Source organism: Schistocerca piceifrons, chromosome 6, assembly GCF_021461385.2.
Source record: "Schistocerca piceifrons isolate TAMUIC-IGC-003096 chromosome 6, iqSchPice1.1, whole genome shotgun sequence".
Lineage (NCBI taxonomy): Eukaryota > Metazoa > Arthropoda > Insecta > Orthoptera > Acrididae > Schistocerca > Schistocerca piceifrons.
This window is the reverse complement of record NC_060143.1, coordinates 410,747,927-410,765,779: the sequence shown is the minus strand read 5'-3', so window position 1 is coordinate 410,765,779 and position 17,853 is coordinate 410,747,927. Positions and strand designations below refer to the sequence as shown.

General features: G+C 43.1%; 1 protein-coding gene across 1 annotated transcript in view; it reads left to right on the top strand.

The window, feature by feature from the left end:
- LOC124803111 (protein sly1 homolog) overlaps nucleotides 1-12,191 on the top strand; it is a 245,983-nt gene extending 233,792 nt beyond the window's left edge. The window contains 5 exon segments of the mRNA XM_047264268.1: nucleotides 5,535-5,579; nucleotides 5,581-5,643; nucleotides 5,645-5,746; nucleotides 11,613-11,693; nucleotides 11,782-12,191. Coding sequence (XP_047120224.1) covers nucleotides 5,535-5,579; nucleotides 5,581-5,643; nucleotides 5,645-5,746; nucleotides 11,613-11,693; nucleotides 11,782-11,811 — 321 coding nt within the window. The 3' untranslated portion in view covers nucleotides 11,812-12,191.
- The last annotated feature ends 5,662 nt before the right edge of the window (nucleotides 12,192-17,853 follow it).

The following is a 17,853-nucleotide window of genomic DNA, read 5'->3' as shown; positions in this document are numbered from 1 at the left end:
TGTAGATGTAGATGTTGATGTTGATAGACACACAAACACAAACACACCCACAAAATTCAAGCTTTCGCAACCAACGGTTGCTTCGTCAGGAAAGAGGGAAAGACGAAAGGATGTGGGTTTTAAGGGAGAGGGTAAGGAGTCATTCCAATCCCGGGAGCGGAAAGACTTACCGTAGGGGGAGAAAAGGACGGGTATACACTCGCACACACACACACACACACACACACATCCATCCGCACATACACAGACACAAGCAGACATTTGTAAAGGCAAAGAGTTTCGGCAGAGATGTCAGTCGAGGCGGAAGTACAGAGGCAAAGATGTTGTTGAAAGAAAGGCGAGGTATGAGCGGCGGCAACTTGAAATTAGCGGAGGTTGAGGCCTGGCAGATAACGAGAAGAGAGGATACACTGAATGGCAAGTTCCCATCTCCAGAGTTCTGACAGGTTGGTGTTAGTGGGAAGTATCCAGATAACCCGGACGGTGTATCACTGTGCCAAGATGTGCTGGCCGTGCACCAAGGCATGTTTAGCCACAGGGTGATCCTCATTACCAACAAACACTGTCTGCCTGTGTCCATTCATGCGAATGGACAGTTTGTTGCTGGTCATTTCCACATAGAAAACTTCACAGTGTAGGCAGGTCAGTTGGTAAATCACGTGGGTGCTTTCACACGTGGCTCTGCCTTTGATCGTGTACACTTTCCGGGTTACAGGACTGGAGTAGGTGGTGGTGGTGGGAGGGTGCATGGGACAGGTTTTACACCGGGGGCGGTTACAAGGGTAGGAGCCAGAGGGTAAGGAAGGTGGTTTGGGGATTTCATAGGGATGAACTAAGAGGTTATGAAGGTTAGGTGGGTGGCGGAAAGACACTCTTGGTGGAGTGGGGAGGATATCATGAAGGATGGATCTCATTTCAGGGCAGGATTTAAGGAAGTGGTATCCCTGCTGGAGAACCACATTCAGAGTCTGATCCAGTCCCGAAAAGTATCCTGTCACATGTGGGGCACTTTTGTGGTTCTTCTGTGGGAGGTTCTGGGTTTGAGGGGACAAGGAAGTGGCTCTGGTTATTTGCTTCTGTACCAGGTCGGGAGGGTAGTTGCGGGATGTGAAAGCTGTTTTCAGGTTGTTGGTGTAATGGTTTAGGGATTCCGGACTGGAGCAGATTCGTTTGCCACGAAGACCTAGGCTGTAGGGAAGGGGACCGTTTGATGTGGAATGGGTGGCAGCTGTCATAATGGAGGTACTGTTGCTTGTTGGTGGGTTTGATGTGGAGGGACGTGTGAAGCTGGCCATTGGACAGATGGAGGTCAACGTCAAGGAAAGTGACATGGGATTTGGAGTAGGACCAGGTGAATCTGATGGAACCAAAGGAGTTGAGGTTGGAGAGGAAATTCTGGAGTTCTTCTTCACTGTGAGTCCAGATCATGAAGATGTCATCAATAAATCTGTACCAAACTTTGGGTTGGCAGGCCTGGGTAACCAAGTAGGCTTCCTCTAAGCAACCCATGAATAGGTTGGTGTACGAGGGGGCCATCCTGGCACTCATGGCTGTTCCCTTTAATTGTTGGTATGTCTGGCCTTCAAAAGTGAAGAAGTTGTGGGTCAGGATGAAGCTGGCTAAGGTAATGAGGAAAGAGGTTTTAGGTAGGGCGGCAGGTGATCGGCGTGAAAGGAAGTGCTCCATCGCAGCGAGGCCCTGGACATGCGGAATATTTGTGTATAAAGAAGTGGCATCAATGGTTACAAGGATGGTTTCCGGGGGTAATAGACTGGGTAAGGATTCCAGGCGTTCGAGAAAGTGGTTGGTGTCTTTGATGAAGGATGGAAGACTGCATGTAATGGGTTGAAGGTGTTGATCTACGAAGGCAGAGATACGTTCTGTGGGGGCTTGGTAACCAGCTACAATGGGGCGGCCGGGATGATTGGGTTTGTGAATTTTAGGAAGAAGGTAGAAGGTAGAAGGTAGGGGTTCGGGGTGTAAGTGGGGTCAGGAGGTTGATGGAATCAGGTGAAAGGTTTTGTAGGGGGCCTAAGGTTCTGAGGATTCCTTGAAGCTCCGCCTGGACATCAGGAATGGGATTACCTTGGCAAACTTTGTATGTGGTGTTGTCTGAAAGCTGACGCAGTCCCTCAGCCACATACTCCCGACGATCAAGTACCACGGTCGTGGAACCCTTGTCCGCCGGAAGAATGACGATGGATCGGTCAGCCTTCAGATCATGGATAGCTTGGGCTTCAGCAGTGGTGATGTTGGGAGTAGGATTAAGGTTTTTTTAAGAAGGATTGAGAAGCAAGGCTGGAAGTCAGAAATTCCCGGAGGGTTTGGAGAGGGTGATTTTGAGGAAGAGGAGGTGGGTCCCGCTGTGACGGAGGACGGAACTGTTCCAGGCAGGGTTCAATTTGGATAGTGTCTTGGGGAGTTGGATCATTATGTTCAAAGCATCCTCTTACAGGCCAACCGCAAATTAGAACAGCATGCCACCCTCCACCTCAAAAAATTATCCAATCTCCTGGTTTCCCACCTCCGGAAAGGCAACTCACTCACCCTTCACAACCTTTCCAGCAAACCTCAACCTCCTCTCATTGCACACAGACGCAGTCTCTCCCATCTACTCAATCTCCCACTTCCAGCTCCACTCCCTCCAAAACCTCGAAATTCCAATCAACACAATCTGGAACCACAACACCCTAATTCAGTAGTTAACCTTTCCTCCAAACCTCTCTCCCAATCCGAAACTTCTGTCCTATCCAAAGGCCTCACCTTCAGCCCCACTCCCAGATTCAACCAAACAGCCCTCGTCAAAGATTTACTGTCCTACACTTGTACTCTCTGCTGGAAATACCACTTTGCCACGAAGAAAAATGATCCTAATGCTACTCCTAATGATCCAACTCCCCAAGACACTATCCAAATTGAACCCTGCGTGGAACAGTTCCGTCCTCCGTCACAGGGGGACCCACCTCCTCTTCCTCAAAATCAGCCTCTACAAACCTTTCAGGAATTTCTGACTTCCAGCCTTGCCTCTCAATCCTTCTTAAAAAACCTTAATCCTACTCCCAACATCACCACTGCTGAAGCCCAAGCTATCCGTGATCTGAAGCCTAACCGATCCATCGTAATTCTTCTGGCGGACAAGGGTTCCACGACCGTGGTACTTGATCGTCGGGAGTATGTGACTGAGGGACTGCGCCAGCTTTCAGACAACACCACATACAAAGTTTGCCAAGGTAATCCCATTCCTGATGTCCAGGCGGAGCTTCAAGGAATCCTCAGAACCTTAGGCCCCCTACAAAACCTTTCACCTGACTCCATCAACCTCCTGACCCCACCGACACCCCACACCCCTACCTTCTACATTCTTCCTAAAATTCACAAACCCAATCATCCCGGCCGCCCCATTGTAGCTGGTTACCAAGCCCCCACAGAACGTATTTCCGCCTACGTAGATCAACACCTTCAACCCATTACATGCAGTCTTCCATCCTTCATCAAAGACACCAACCACTTTCTCGAACGCCTGGAATCCTTACCGAGTCTGCTACCCCCCCCCCCCCCCCCCCCCCCTCCCCCCGGAAACCATCCTTGTAACCATTAATGCCACTTCTTTATACACAAATATTCCGCACGTCCAGGGCCTCGCTGCGATGGAGCACTTCCTTTCACGCCGATCACCTGCCACCCTACCTAAAACCTCTTTCCTCATTACCTTAGCCAGCTTCATCCTGACCCACAACTTCTTCACTTTTGAAGGCCAGACATACCAACAATTAAAGGGAACAGCCATGGGTACCAGGATGGCCCCCTCGTACGCCAACCTGTTCATGGGTCGCTTAGAGGAAGCCTTCTTGGTTACCCAGGCCTGCCAACCCAAAGTTTGGTACAGATTTATTGATGACATCTTCATGATCTGGACTCACAGTGAAGAAGAACTCCAGAATTTCCTCTCCAACCTCAACTCCCTTCGTTCCATCAGATTCACCTGGCCCTACTCCAAATCCCATGCCACTTTCCTTGACGTTGACCTCCGTCTGTCCAATGGCCAGCTTCACACGTCCGTCCACATCAAACCCACCAACAAGCAACAGTACCTCCATTATGACAGCTGCCACCCATTCCACATCAAACGGTCCCTTCCCTACAGCCTAGGTCTTCGTGGCAAACGAATCTGCTCCAGTCCGGAATCCCTGAAGCATTACACCAACAACCTGAAAACAGCTTTCGCATCCCGCAATTACCCTACCGACCTGGTACAGAAGCAAATAACCAGAGCCACTTCCTTGTCCCCTCAAACCCAGAACCTCCCACAGAAGAACCACAAAAGTGCCCCACTTGTGACAGGATACTTTCCGGGACTGGATCAGACTTTGAATGTGGCTCTCCAGCAGGGATACGACTTCCTCAAATCCTGCCCTAAAATGAGATCCATCCTTCATGAAATCCTCCCCACTCCACCAAGAGTGTCGTTCCGCCGCCCACCTAACCTTCGTAACCTCTTAGTTCCTCCCCATGAAATCCCCAAACCACCATCCCTACCCTCTGGCTCCTACCCTTGTAACTGCCCCGGTGTAAAACCTGTCCCATGCACCCTCCCACCACCACCTACTCCAGTCCTGTAACCCGGAAGGTGTACACGATCAAAGGCAGAGCCGCGTGTGAAAACACCCACATGATTTACCAACTGACCTGCCTACACTGTGAAGCTCTCTATGCGGGAATGACCAGCAACAAACTGTCCATTCGCATGAATGGACACAGGCAGACAGTGTTTGTTGGTAATGAGGATCACCCTGTGGCTAAACATGCCTTGGTGCACGGCCAGCACATCTTGGCATAGTGTTACACCGTCCGGGTTATCTGGATACTTCCCACTAACACCAACCTGTCAGAACTCTGGAGATGGGAACTTGCCCTTCAGTGTATCCTCTCTTCTCGTTATCAGCCAGGCCTCAACCTCCACTAATTTCAAGTTGCCGCCGCTCATACCTCACCTGTCTTTCAACAACGTCTTTGCCTCTTTACTTCCGCCTCGACTGACATCTCTGCCGAAACTCTTTGCCTTTACAAATGTCTGCTTGTGTCTGTGTATGTGCGGATGGATATGTGTGTGTGTGCGAGTGTATACCCGTCCTTTTTTCCCCCTAAGGTAAGTCTTTCCGCTCCCGGGATTGGAATGACTCCTTAACCTCTCCCTTAAAACCCACATCCTTTCGTCTTTCCCTCTCCTTCCCTCTTTCCTGACGAAGCAATCGTTGGTTGCTAAAGCTAGAATTTTGTGTGTATGTTTGTGTTTGTTTGTGTGTCTATCGACCTGCCAGCGCTTTTGTTTGGTATGTCTCATCATCTTTGTTTTTAGATATATTTTTCCCACGTGGAATGTTTCCATCTATTATATATACATTGTCTGCAAAATATATATTTCACTGTTAAAATTTGTTTTTGTTTCTTTTTTTTCTCTTCTTTGCCCTTTCATTATTTTATTTTATTGTATTGTCTGATATAATTCCATTTTTCCTTTCCTTTTTTTTTTTCAGAATTTACCAGTCACTAGGTTAGTTGATGAACTCATGGAGATGAAGACCATCACAAGAAACAGAAGATTTCAGGTACTTTGATCCTAAACAGTTGAGGACCACTAGACAGTTCACAGATACCGAGAAACAGGATGCCATTCCAAGAGGCAATTGTGTTTGTTGTTGGTGGCGGAAACTACATTGAATACCAAAATCTAGTGGATTATACAAAGGTTAGTGACGAAAGTCTTGGATCTGAGTTATCTTTTCCTTTTGAGAAATTAAATTATAAAAAGATTTTTTTCAGAAAAACATTAGTAGTGGAGAAGCAGACAGAATATGTACTTGAAATTAGTCTATTTAAGTGAGATGTCATTTTGCGGTTATATGTTATATAGTGTAAAATAGTTTTCACTTACATTTTTGTTTGTATGCCATCTGGCGTGCCATACTAAAATTCCATTCTCTTTTGCTATTCATCTTCCACAATGTGAGTATAGAAGTAGGGGAGCATTTGACTGTAACAGCCATATGCCACATATTATTCACTTAGTTGAAAAGTATGACAGTCTTTCTGATGGCAAGTTGGCCAGTTTCCTACTTTTCAGTCTGTATGCCTGTTCAAACATTCTTACTTGGCTGTAACTAAGACACTCTGAAGAAGTAAATGCATCCTATAGTACATGCCTCAGTATTCAGATCACATACTTGTTGAAGACAGAGGAGCAAGAAGCTCTAGTATAAGACAACCCCACGATTCCAAGAGACTCACTTCAAATAATCCTGTGGATGGACAATTCTGATGGTGAAAGAGCTAAAGAAGATGTGTTCATCCTCAACAAGGATAGCTGTTACGACCAGATCACTCCACACCAACTACAAGTAGCTGACATCACAATTTGTGTTCTTGCGAAGATCACCATGTGTTACAGCTATCTGCCGCCAAATAATTCCCTCAGTTCAGCTCTTACTGAATTAATCAAACAACTCCTCCACCCAATACTCCTTTTGGCAAATTTTAACACCCACGACACGCTGCGAAAGCTCTAAACACATTTCTCACAAGTCAGTGTATGTAATTAATTTTATCTACCTGTTAAACAAGGAGCAGGTAACAAATTGTAGCACATCTATTGACTTGCCCTCTGCCACTTACTTATTGCTTTGTTACCTTCCCTTATTGACATCATAGAATGGAAAACTGACTTTAACCTACTCTCTAGGGACCACTTTCTCAACTAACTCTACTTGTCGTGAAGATTAATACAGGGTTTGAGAGCTCTAAATTTCCTATGAAGTAATAGATTTAACTAATTTCATCGACCTGTTAAGCAAGAAACAGGCAACAAATTGTAGTGCAACGATTAGCTTGTCCTCTCCCACTGAGTTACTGCTTTGTCACCTTCCATGGTTGTTAGTAACTGTCCATCTGGCTCCACTTGTCATGAAGATCCATACCAGGTATGAAGCAATTCATGTTGTTGACATAACCATTTGACCTGAAACCACCATGGAGGTACAGAGAGAATTTTGATCTGTAGAACACAAAGTTCAAAGAGTTCAGCTTAATTTTTTGTTTGTGTGGGTGGGTGGGGTGGGGGGCCCTTGTGCTGTTGTAGATGTGTGCGTGTTTTCTACATCAGAAGAAGACCTTTTGGCCAAAAAATTAAATGTATAGCTGTCTTTTCTTTGTGCATGTCTGTGACTCGGTGACTCCTGTATATGGTGAGTAGCAATGTATCCTTTTAAAACATGCTTGTTTCACAAGGATTTCCTCACAACTTCTGGACTCCTCAAGTTCTGTAGAATTATTTGCCATACCTTTTTTAGAAACCACTATCTGGTTTTCTGGTGATGAGTACAGCAGACTGTTATTTTAACATTTACAGGAGAGGTGTTGTTGTTATTGACATCAGAGGATTTATCCTATATATTTACTCTTACTAAGAATCCATTATTGTGCAGTCACATATGAATTCCAAATATGAAATTCACTCAGCTTTCGTAGAACAGAAAAGCAGTGAAAGTAATATCATGATATCAGTCCCAACAAATAATGGGATGTAAAGTGAAGAGAAAAATGGAAACAAGAGGCCATAATAGCAAAGACATATATATTCCAACTAAATGGTCATATGAAATACTTGCATAAAATACTAGGATGCAATGAAATACTTGCATAAAATACTAGGATGCAATGAAATACAATATCCATATCATTCAAAGGATTAAGTATGCCCAGTGAAAAATGCATCAGCTTATCAAATTTTGATGTATTCTGTATGTTACCTGAAGTCAAATAAGGATATTTCAGTTTGACACTTGGAAGCCACAAGTCAAATACTTGTATAAAAGCTAGCTAAGAATGAAAAGTCTTTCATGAACGTGGAATATAACAGCCAGTATCTTTAACATTAGCAGTACTAATACAAATAAAATTGTGCCACTCCTTACTGTACATAATGTCCTGTAGCCTTTACATCTATGAATATAAAGCAGCATGTATGTATGTACATACATATGTACTTTTAGGATCTCCTCCCAAACCACTGGATCGATTTCAACTAAATTTGGCACACAAACAGCTAAATTCACGAGCATTGGCACTGTGATGTTTATAACCTCCTAGCTCCAGTAATAGCAGAGATTGGCCGAAACCAAGTTTTTTTTCAGCCCTCGCCATATATGTTGCCCTGAATGACAGTTGTTTTGTGGGGGAGTAGCATTAACCTGCTTTGCAGGGCAGCCTACACGTCAGGGCTAAGAAACGGTTTTCAGGCCACCGATGGTAGGCATGTTGTGTTGGAGCTGTATTGGCCTGCTTTATCGTTCTTTTTGGGTGGTCTTTACATAAAATGGGTGTAGCTGAGGGAAAGTTGAGATGGGTAGAGGAGGGGATGGAGAGAGAGAATGGACTGGAGGGAATAGACAGATGGAGAGGGGAAGAGGAGAGGAGGGACAGATTTTGGAGGAGAAGGACAGGGAGGGTGAGGATGAAGTGGGCACATATATGGGGAGGAGGAGATGGAAAGAGAGGAGGTGAAGGAGTAGATGAACAGAGAGGGGAGGGGGGAGAGTAGATTGATAAATAGAGGGGGAGAGGGATAGAGATAGGAAGGGGAGGAGGAGATGGTCAGAGAGAGGGGGAGGAGGAGATGCTCAGAGAGAGGAATAGGAGGGGATGGACAACAGGGGAGATGGAGACCGACAGAGAGATGGGGTAAGGACGAGATAGACTGGGAAATGGCACATTAGCAGACCTATAGGGAGTTGTTGTTGTGTTGTCGTCGTCGTCGTCGTCGTCGTCTTCTTCAGTCCTGAGACTGGTTTGATGCAGCTCTCCATGCTACTCTATCCTGTGCAAGCTTCTTCATCTCCCAGTACTTACCGCAACCCACATCCTTCTGAATCTGCTTAGTGTATTCATCTCTTGGTCTCCCTCTACGATTTTTATTTACCCTCCACGCTGCCCTCCAGTGCTAAATTTGTGATCCCTTGATGCCTCAGAACATGTCCTACCAACCGGTCCCTTCTTCTTGTCAAGTTGTGCCACAAACTCCTCTTCTCCCCAATTCTATTCAATACCTCCTCATTAGTTATGTGATCTACCCATCTAATCTTCAGCATTCTTCTGTAGCACCACATTTCGAAAGCTTCTATACTCTTCTTCTCCAAACTATTTATCGTCCATGTTTCACTTCCATACATGCCTACACTCCATAAAAATACTTTCAGAAACGTCTTCCTGACACTTAAATCTATACTCCATGTTAACAAATTTCTCTTCTTCAGAAACGCTTTCCTTGCCATTGCCAGCCTACATTTTATATCCTCTCTACTTCGACCATCATCAGTTAGTTTGCTCCCCAAATAGCAAAACTCCTTTACTACTTTAAGTGTCTCTTTTCCTAATCTAATTCCCTCGGCATCACCCGACATAATTCGACTACATTCCATTATCCTCGTTTTGCTTTTGTTGATGTTCATCTTATATCCTCCTTTCAAGACACTGTCCATTCCATTCAACTGCTCTTCCAAGTCCTTTGCTGTCTCTGACAGAATTACAATGTCATCGGTGAACCACAACGTTTTTATTTCTTCTCCATGGACTTTAATACCTACTCCGAATTTTTCTTTTGTTTCCTTTACTGCTTGCTCAATATACAGATTGAATAACATCGGGGACAGGCTACAACCCTGTCTCACTCCCTTCCCTTATAGGGAGAGGGGCAGGAAAAGATGTACAGAGGGAGGGTGGAAGAGAGATCACCAGAGAGAGGGCAGCAGAAGAGATGGAAAGAGAAATGGAGGGGAAGAAAGATATAGAAAGAGAAAGGGAGGTGGAGGGAATGGACAGAGAGAGGGATGGGAGGAGATATGTGCCACATACACATGTGGGCAAAGCCAAAGGTAACAGGCTAGTTGTTAGTATAAAGATTGTCAGACTTAATATGTCATTGAAAGAATCATTTCAAGAAAAAGTTCAGAAATTTAGTTTTCTGGACTTAACCATATTTATATGATTATGTTTCACTTGTCAAGCACCATAAGAATAAATAAATTTGGCATTTATTTTCTTCATTTAGTTTTTTTTGTGCTTGCTACAGAGATTGGTGACTGGTATTGTCAGAGCACTTTGTTCCATGGGTCCCTGCAGAAATTTGTCCAAGAAGGGGCAAGATTTCAAAAGTGTTATATAAAAAAATAACTGATTAGTTGACTTTAAGAATGTGTCGTGTCCCCAGAAATAAATTTGTCAGAAAGTAGACAAAGCTTACCGCATCGTAAATGTTCTACACTTATCTGTCAATATGTTTTTGAAAGTAGATCACTGTTATAACTTAAAGGTAAGCATATTTCATTAGTATAGCCAAAGCACATCTTTTTTTATGAATATTGAAGAAGGGAATCTTTTAAAGCAAACATGAAATTAACTCTTAACAGCCAAGGATTGAAGGAAAATGGTCCTTGTCTCCATAATATGGCACATTATTGTGTAGCCATGACAACTGGACTACAAAACTCATAACTCTATGGCTGAGCTACACCCCATATAGTCTTAAGACCCATGTGTTTGAAGAAGATACAAACACCTTTTTGACCATGATATTTCACCATTTTTCCACTCTTCCAGTGCAGAAATTGGTTCTTCTGCATTTGGGTCCACAAATGAAGTGTAGGTGAATACATCTATGATATAATATGACTGTGTTTTTCATACCCTACTACTGTGTAAAACTTAATGAAGTCTCAGGAAGCCTTGATGGATCAAATGCGAACCTTCTGTTGAGATTAAGATATGCAGTAGATAAAGAAGCTGTTCTTGGAATTGTGAAAGAGTGTTGCATGCATATTCTAACCATGTGTGCACTGTGCTGGGTGTAGGAACTGTCCATTTTTGCAGCTCATTAATGGCTATACAATGAAGTGACAAAATAAAGATTAGGTACTCTATTTTGGCAGTTTTCTGTAAAGGTCCATATCCAACAAGATTACAAAACAATATCGAAACTGCAGCCATGATAAGAAAACAGTATAATTTCCTGCGAACAAAATGACAACCAGTCTAATGTTTAATAAAGCCCCGGTGTTTGTCTTTACATTCGGCAATCTACTTCTGTGGTTGAGTAGAACTCTAGAACTCTAGAGAACTATCTATAGAAATAAATGAGACTACTGTAATAAATATTGTCTGTAGCCTAGATTTCAGGAGGGGACAAGTGCCCTCCTCCCGTATTGTGGATACCTATGTTCTGTCTTGTTTTTTCCTAGTTGCTACCAGCTGCATGTAACACAATTCTTTTTGGAAAATGAAGGAAGTATCAGACTTATTTTAGAAAGTTAACTCTTGAGAGTCCGTTGGAGAGTATACCTTACAAAGATGCCATTCACATGGTATATTTTGCATACATTGCTGCTCCACTGCATATTTATGATCTTTGCATCATTCAGTGTTCGTGCCTCAGATATTTAAAATTTCATGCTGCTATAGTTATTGTGAGTTTTTACATATAGTTTCAAAATTATTTCTGTCTGCTTTATCTGTAATTGTGAGTCTAATGTAAAGCAGTTACCTACAAAAAAAGAGTGGTTTCACAGGGCAAAGCAGGAGGACCAACAAGTAAACGAGTTACATATGGATCAACAACTCTCAGTAATGCCAAGCAGTTCCTAAAACAAGTGAGTGAATTGTGAAAGTAATAAATTTAATGTAAGGCTGTCAGGAGATAATTAAAAATAAAATTAATGAATTATTTCCTTTTTTCAGCTTTCTTTGTTGGGGCAAGAGATTCATTGATTGCAGTTCATGCAGTTCTTCAGTGGAAAGTCAACCTGCAACTGGAAGTGCTAGTATTAGCATTAAAAAACCTTTGTGCAACAGAAATTTTTAATATGAAGTGACTTTTGCATAGTGTCTTGTGAATTTCTGGTGCATGGTTGAAGTTTTTCTTATTTTTATCATGGAGCTAAACATCATCAGTTTTGGAGGAACAAATGAAATATTTCATTTCTGTACAGGTGCAACACACTCCTCAGAAGAAAAATCTGCAGACAATTTTTCATGCAATGTGTACAAAGAAATTTGATTGTAATATGTATCACGAAATAGAAATTCTAGTTTTATTCTGTATAAAATTATAACTTTATTCTGTATAAAATTATAACTTTTGGAATGTATATTTGTCTTAAAGTATGAAAAATAAGTATAAGTTTCACATGAAACATATTGTGTGAAATGAGTAACTCATCTGACATATCCTGAAGTAAGTGTAATATCTATGTACACACTTACAGGCAGCAGCCACAAGATGAACTTGTTGTAATGGGGAAAGGGGGGGGGGGGGGGGGCCTTGCATGCAGAGAAGTCCTTTAAGGTTCCTAACCCCGTCTTTTCTTAGTACTAATGAAGGGACCGTCAGACTTGTTAGTCTTGGATTTTGATGAGCCTTAGATATGTTGTAGAGGAACCTGTCCTGAATATCTGGCTGGCAGCTTTTCATGCAACAGCTCCTAGTTTCCAAGAAAATTGATGTTGAAGTTTTAGATGAACCTTCTATACCCATAATATTAGTCATGTTTCCACCAAGTAAGCATAATGGCAAAACTTGATGGGTACCATGCAGTTGTTGTTGTTGTTGTTGTTGTTGTTGTTGTTGTTTGCTATCTTTATTTTCAGTTTCATCGCAAAGAGTTAGAGTAGCACGGAGAGCTGCATCAAACCAGTCTCAGGACTGAAGACAACAACAACAACAACAACAACAACAACAACAACAACACAAAGAGTATCATTAAGTAGTATTGTCACGCAAAATTATTCAAAAATATTTACCTGATTCATTAATGAATTTACTACAGCAAAAATGACTATATTGGAGTAGTTTGCATTTGATTGTATTCTGTATGAAGACATTGAGGAAAAAAGGTAAACAGGCAGGGGTTGAACCTATTCTGGTAGCACGGTAGCCATGAACCTAAGCCCCTGCACTATGCTTGCTCAGTCAATACATATTTAATGTTATGGATCGGAGAGAGACATAAAACTTACAACATTGATTTTCTCAGAAACTTTGGCTGGCCATCTCATGAATAGTCTCTAGCCAGGTACTCAGGACAGGACACTCCACACCACTCCTAAGACTCATCAACGACAACACCTTTCCGTACACCACAACATCATCAGCAAACAGTCGCACATTGCTATGCACCCTATCCAAAAGATCATCGCAAGATATCATCTGAAAAAAGAACGAGTTGCATTTTGCAGGATCGATGCTTTCTAAAGCCGTGCTGATGCATGGACAGCAACTTCTCTGTCTCAAGGAAATTCATTATATTCGAACTGAGAATATGTTTGAGAATCCTGCAACAAACTGATGTTAAGGATATTGGTCTGTAATTTTGAGGATCCCTCCTTCTACCCTTCTTATATACAGGTGTCACCTGCGCTTTTTTACAGTCGCTCGGGACTTTACATTGGGCAAGAGATTCGCGATAAATGCAAGCTAAGTAAGGAGCCAATGCAGTAGAGTACTCTCTGTAAAACTGAATTGGAATCCCATCAGGACCTGGCGATTTATTTATTTTCAACCCATTCAGCTGCTTCACAACCCCAGGTATGTCTACCACTATGTCCTCCATACGGGAATCTGTACAAGACTCAAACAGCTGTATGTTTGTACAATTCTCCTGCGTGAAAGATTTCTCAAATGCTAAATTTAAAATTTCAGCTTTCGTTTTGCTGTCTTCCATTGCCAGGCCAGACTGATCAGTGAGTGACTGGATGGAAGCCTTCGACCCGCTTACCGATTTTATGTAAGACCAGAATTTCCTTGGGTTTTCAGCAAGATCTTTTGCTAAGGTATGGCGGTGGTAATGGTTGAATGCTTCACGCATCGCTCTTTTTCAGCAGCACTAATCTCTACTAACTTTTGCCTGTCCTCATTCTCCTGATCTTTCTTGTATCCCGAGTGCAACTGCCTTTGCTTCCTGAGCATTCTCCGAATTGCGCTGTTAAACCACAGTGGGTCTTTTCCGTACATAACCCACTTTTTCGACACATACTTGTCCAATGTGCGATTTACAATGTGTTTAAAATTTTCCCATAAAATTTTCCCATAATTCTTCCACGTCCATCGTACCGGAAGTAAATGAAATCAATTCATTTACTAAGTGGGATGCTGACAACTGCTTATCTGCTCTTTCTAGTAAGAATACTCTCCTAGCCTTCTTGACCGACTTTTTAACTTTCGTAACCATAGTTGTAATGACAACATCATGATCACTAATCCCTGTCTCAACACTGACACCATTGATGGGGGTCTGATCTGTTCGTGGCTACCAGATGTAAAATATTTCCATTACGCATTGGCTGTTGATTTAGCCCTCCACTCAGCTCCAAACCAAAGGACCCCGATCCACTCTGGGAACAATGCTGCAAATAGAGAGCTCTGCTTGCACCCTGCGTGCGAGGCCAGCGGTCTTCACCAAATCCGCCAGCCGCCTGTACGAACTGAGGATCGCCTCAGAACCCAAGTGACAGGCATCATTGGTGCCGACGTGAGCAACTACTTGCAGATGACTGAACCCCGTACACTCGATAGTCGCAGGCAAGGCCGCCTCCACACCTTGGATGCGGCCCCCCGGCAGACAAATCAAGTGCACATTGGATTTTTTTCCAGCCCTGTAGGCTATTTCCCTAAGGGGCTCCATCACCCGCCTAACGTTGGAGCTCCCAATAACCAGCAAGCCTTTGCCCCCCATGTTCGTGCTCGGGCCCTGCTGAAGGAGCGGCCACCTGCCCACTGACAGGATGAACGGGCGAGGCCAGCTGGCCAGCCTCCACATTGGCCCTTCGCCTCGAGCGATGCGAATGCGTTGCAGTCCGCCACTCACCCTGAGGTGAAGGCGGCCCCAATGTGCCAGGTACACTAGAAGGTGCCTTGGTGGCTGAGTCAGCGGACACAGCAAGCGACACCTGGGGTGTCTCAAGCGACGCGCCGGACCCTCCGCTGTCACTGCGCCTTGAGGCAGCAGCCTGAAGGCGGCTGACCATGGCCAACAGCACACTCAGCTGCTCGCGAACCGCGGCCAGTTCCTCCTTTGCCCGCACACAGCACGCACACACCCCATCCATCCTACTGCTAATATCCAACGACTCCACGAATTTATACTCTACAGCTATCAATAAGCAATATTACTCCTCTCAAATACGAGAATACACAAGGATTTTATGTAATTAAATATGCAAGCGCACAAACACTCTGAAAGAAATTAGAATCAATCTACAAAACAAATATGAAAGCTAAATATGCGACTCGCTACTGCACTGCTGCTGCACTGATACTTCACCAGCAGCTGCTCAAGGCTCACTGAGCTGTGTCAAAAGCACGCTGGCTGTCCAAAACAAACAAACAAACTGGTTACATGAAGACTTCACCTTCACGGGCATTCTGTTTAATCACAGTGAAGTCAATTTTGTGCTGGTATCATGGCTTGTTATACATGGTTCTGTAAACATTTTTATGGCTCTGATGGTTTTCAATTTATCCTCATGGAAAATTGAATTGCATATCCATTTCATGTGCAGCTTTTTCTCTTTCTGTGAAGACAATTGCTACCACTGAAACTGGTTGAAAACAAATATTTTTTTTTTTTTTTTTTTTTTTTTTTTTTTTTTGTGTACAGCTGATGGTAAACGTGCAGTTCTTCAAAATCTAATTGGCTCAACTCCAGTGACCATGATGGCCAAGGCATAGCTCTACCAATCTATATGTCTCATTAACAAAGAAGCCAAAGATGCTGGCTTGATTTAATGGATGCTAATCTGGAAAATTTGGCTCAGTGGCTTTGAGCAACAGTGTAATTTTCCAGGATATTTAGGAGTGTTGTACAGCTCACTGTGGGATGGATAAAAAAGAATATTCAGTATACAGCTTTCCATCACACAACATCATGCAGCAATCAGTCACAATATCCATGTTTTCAATCTCACAAATTCTGCAATCCTGTGTGTCCAATGTACCATCAATGTGAAGCATGGTCCAAGAAGCCAGTTGTAAGTAAGTCATTATAATAATTTAGTTACATAGACACAACAGACCACTTCCTGAAGGATCATTCGTCTCGTAGATTAGCACCAAGCAGCATCTATACAACCATTTGTGCACATCAGCTGGTTCAGCTAACTTAGATATATTTGGCCTTTGTCCCATCCAAACTCAACAGTTCTCAGGAGTGTATGGTGAGTGAGAAGGGGATGAGATGAACTGTAACATGATAAGTTACAAAAATTGTGTTGAATACATATGACTATTGTCACTTCTACCATCCATGGTACACATTGTGATTTCTATCACTGCTGTTTCCTATTCAGCCAAACTACTCTTTTACAAACGTGCACACATTGCATCAGTACTACCTACTAACTACTTTTTAAATACAAACACACGACTATGTAAACATCCATAATGTGGTTACAGACATAAAAAAAATCTTTGCTTATTACTGATACATTTTTGGATACATTCTACAGTAAATCTCCCAATGTGGCTGCAGTTCAGACACCAACAACATTGCTTTATCTAAATTGAATTAGTTAGCACAGCCCTCCATACCCTCCTTTCAGCTACTGGTGATAAAGTGTGTGGATGGTGGCTGGCTGCATCATCTTGTACTGCAAATGGTCTCCGTCTTGTAGTCATCAGTTAGTGTAGACTGCTTTGCCAGTATAACACACACACCTGGTTGCTGGTGGCTATAAGGAGCATGTGATATTGAGGGTATGAATTTGGCTGAATTGGATGATATGTACGTGAGACAGGCTGGTTAGTGTTTACCCCAAGGCAGCACTTCAACCCAGAAATCTTAACGGGTTAGAGCACAGCCCTAACTGTTCGACAGTGGTGATTTCATTCATCCTGGTTTTCTCATTTGGTCAACTCTTCCAGACACCTTGTCATCACTGAAATGTGTTAAACTCGGGCTTTCAGAGGTGATGACTCATATAGTCCACAGCGTTGATGTACTGATTGGGTGCTCTTACAGGCTTCAGGACATTTACTTGCTCCATGGCACCCAGTCTTCAGGCTGTCATGCATTCTGCCCCTATCACGTTTTTCTGTTGAATGGATCCTGGACAGTTCATGACACCAAACTAGGTTGTGGCACAACATTCCTCCCTCCTTTGAAGAAATCTTGTCTCTGGTTTGAGACCTGTTTACATTTCTGGTCAAAAAAGATGTTAACACAAGTTTCACAGATTAACATAAAAAATACAATATTCTCCACTTTTCCATCTTCGAATTTAGCATTAACCACATGGTTCATTGACTTATCAAAATGTTCCTTCCTAAGATTAACCCAGTCCACTGGGAGCTCAACAGGTCAACCAGGGCTCCAGTTAAAGTAGATAAGTCACAAAAAGCAGAGTAGCCAGAACCATAATGATACCAGAAACTGAGGTACTCTGTTTATCACCACAGATGGTGGAGCATCTATTCAGCAGTCATTCCAGTTTTCTGCATGGCTGTATCTTCATCCAGTGCATGGAGGAAGGCAGGTTTGAAAATGTTTAGCAAATTTAGATTCTGGGTTAGTAATATGTCCAATGGTTTTTCCAGCCAGTACAATTGGAGTGTGTCAGATTCATTATAGGTGCCCTGGTGATAGCAGCTGGGACACACAAAGTAGTCCATGCTATATCACAGGTTGTACCAGTAACCGATAACTCATTAGCTTGCCGTTCCAGCCTTGCCATTCTCTTGGATTGACCCTGTTTTTAATGATTTATAATCACCATCTCAGGGGTGAACTCAGGGTAAACCCAATGGTGTGTCTGTAC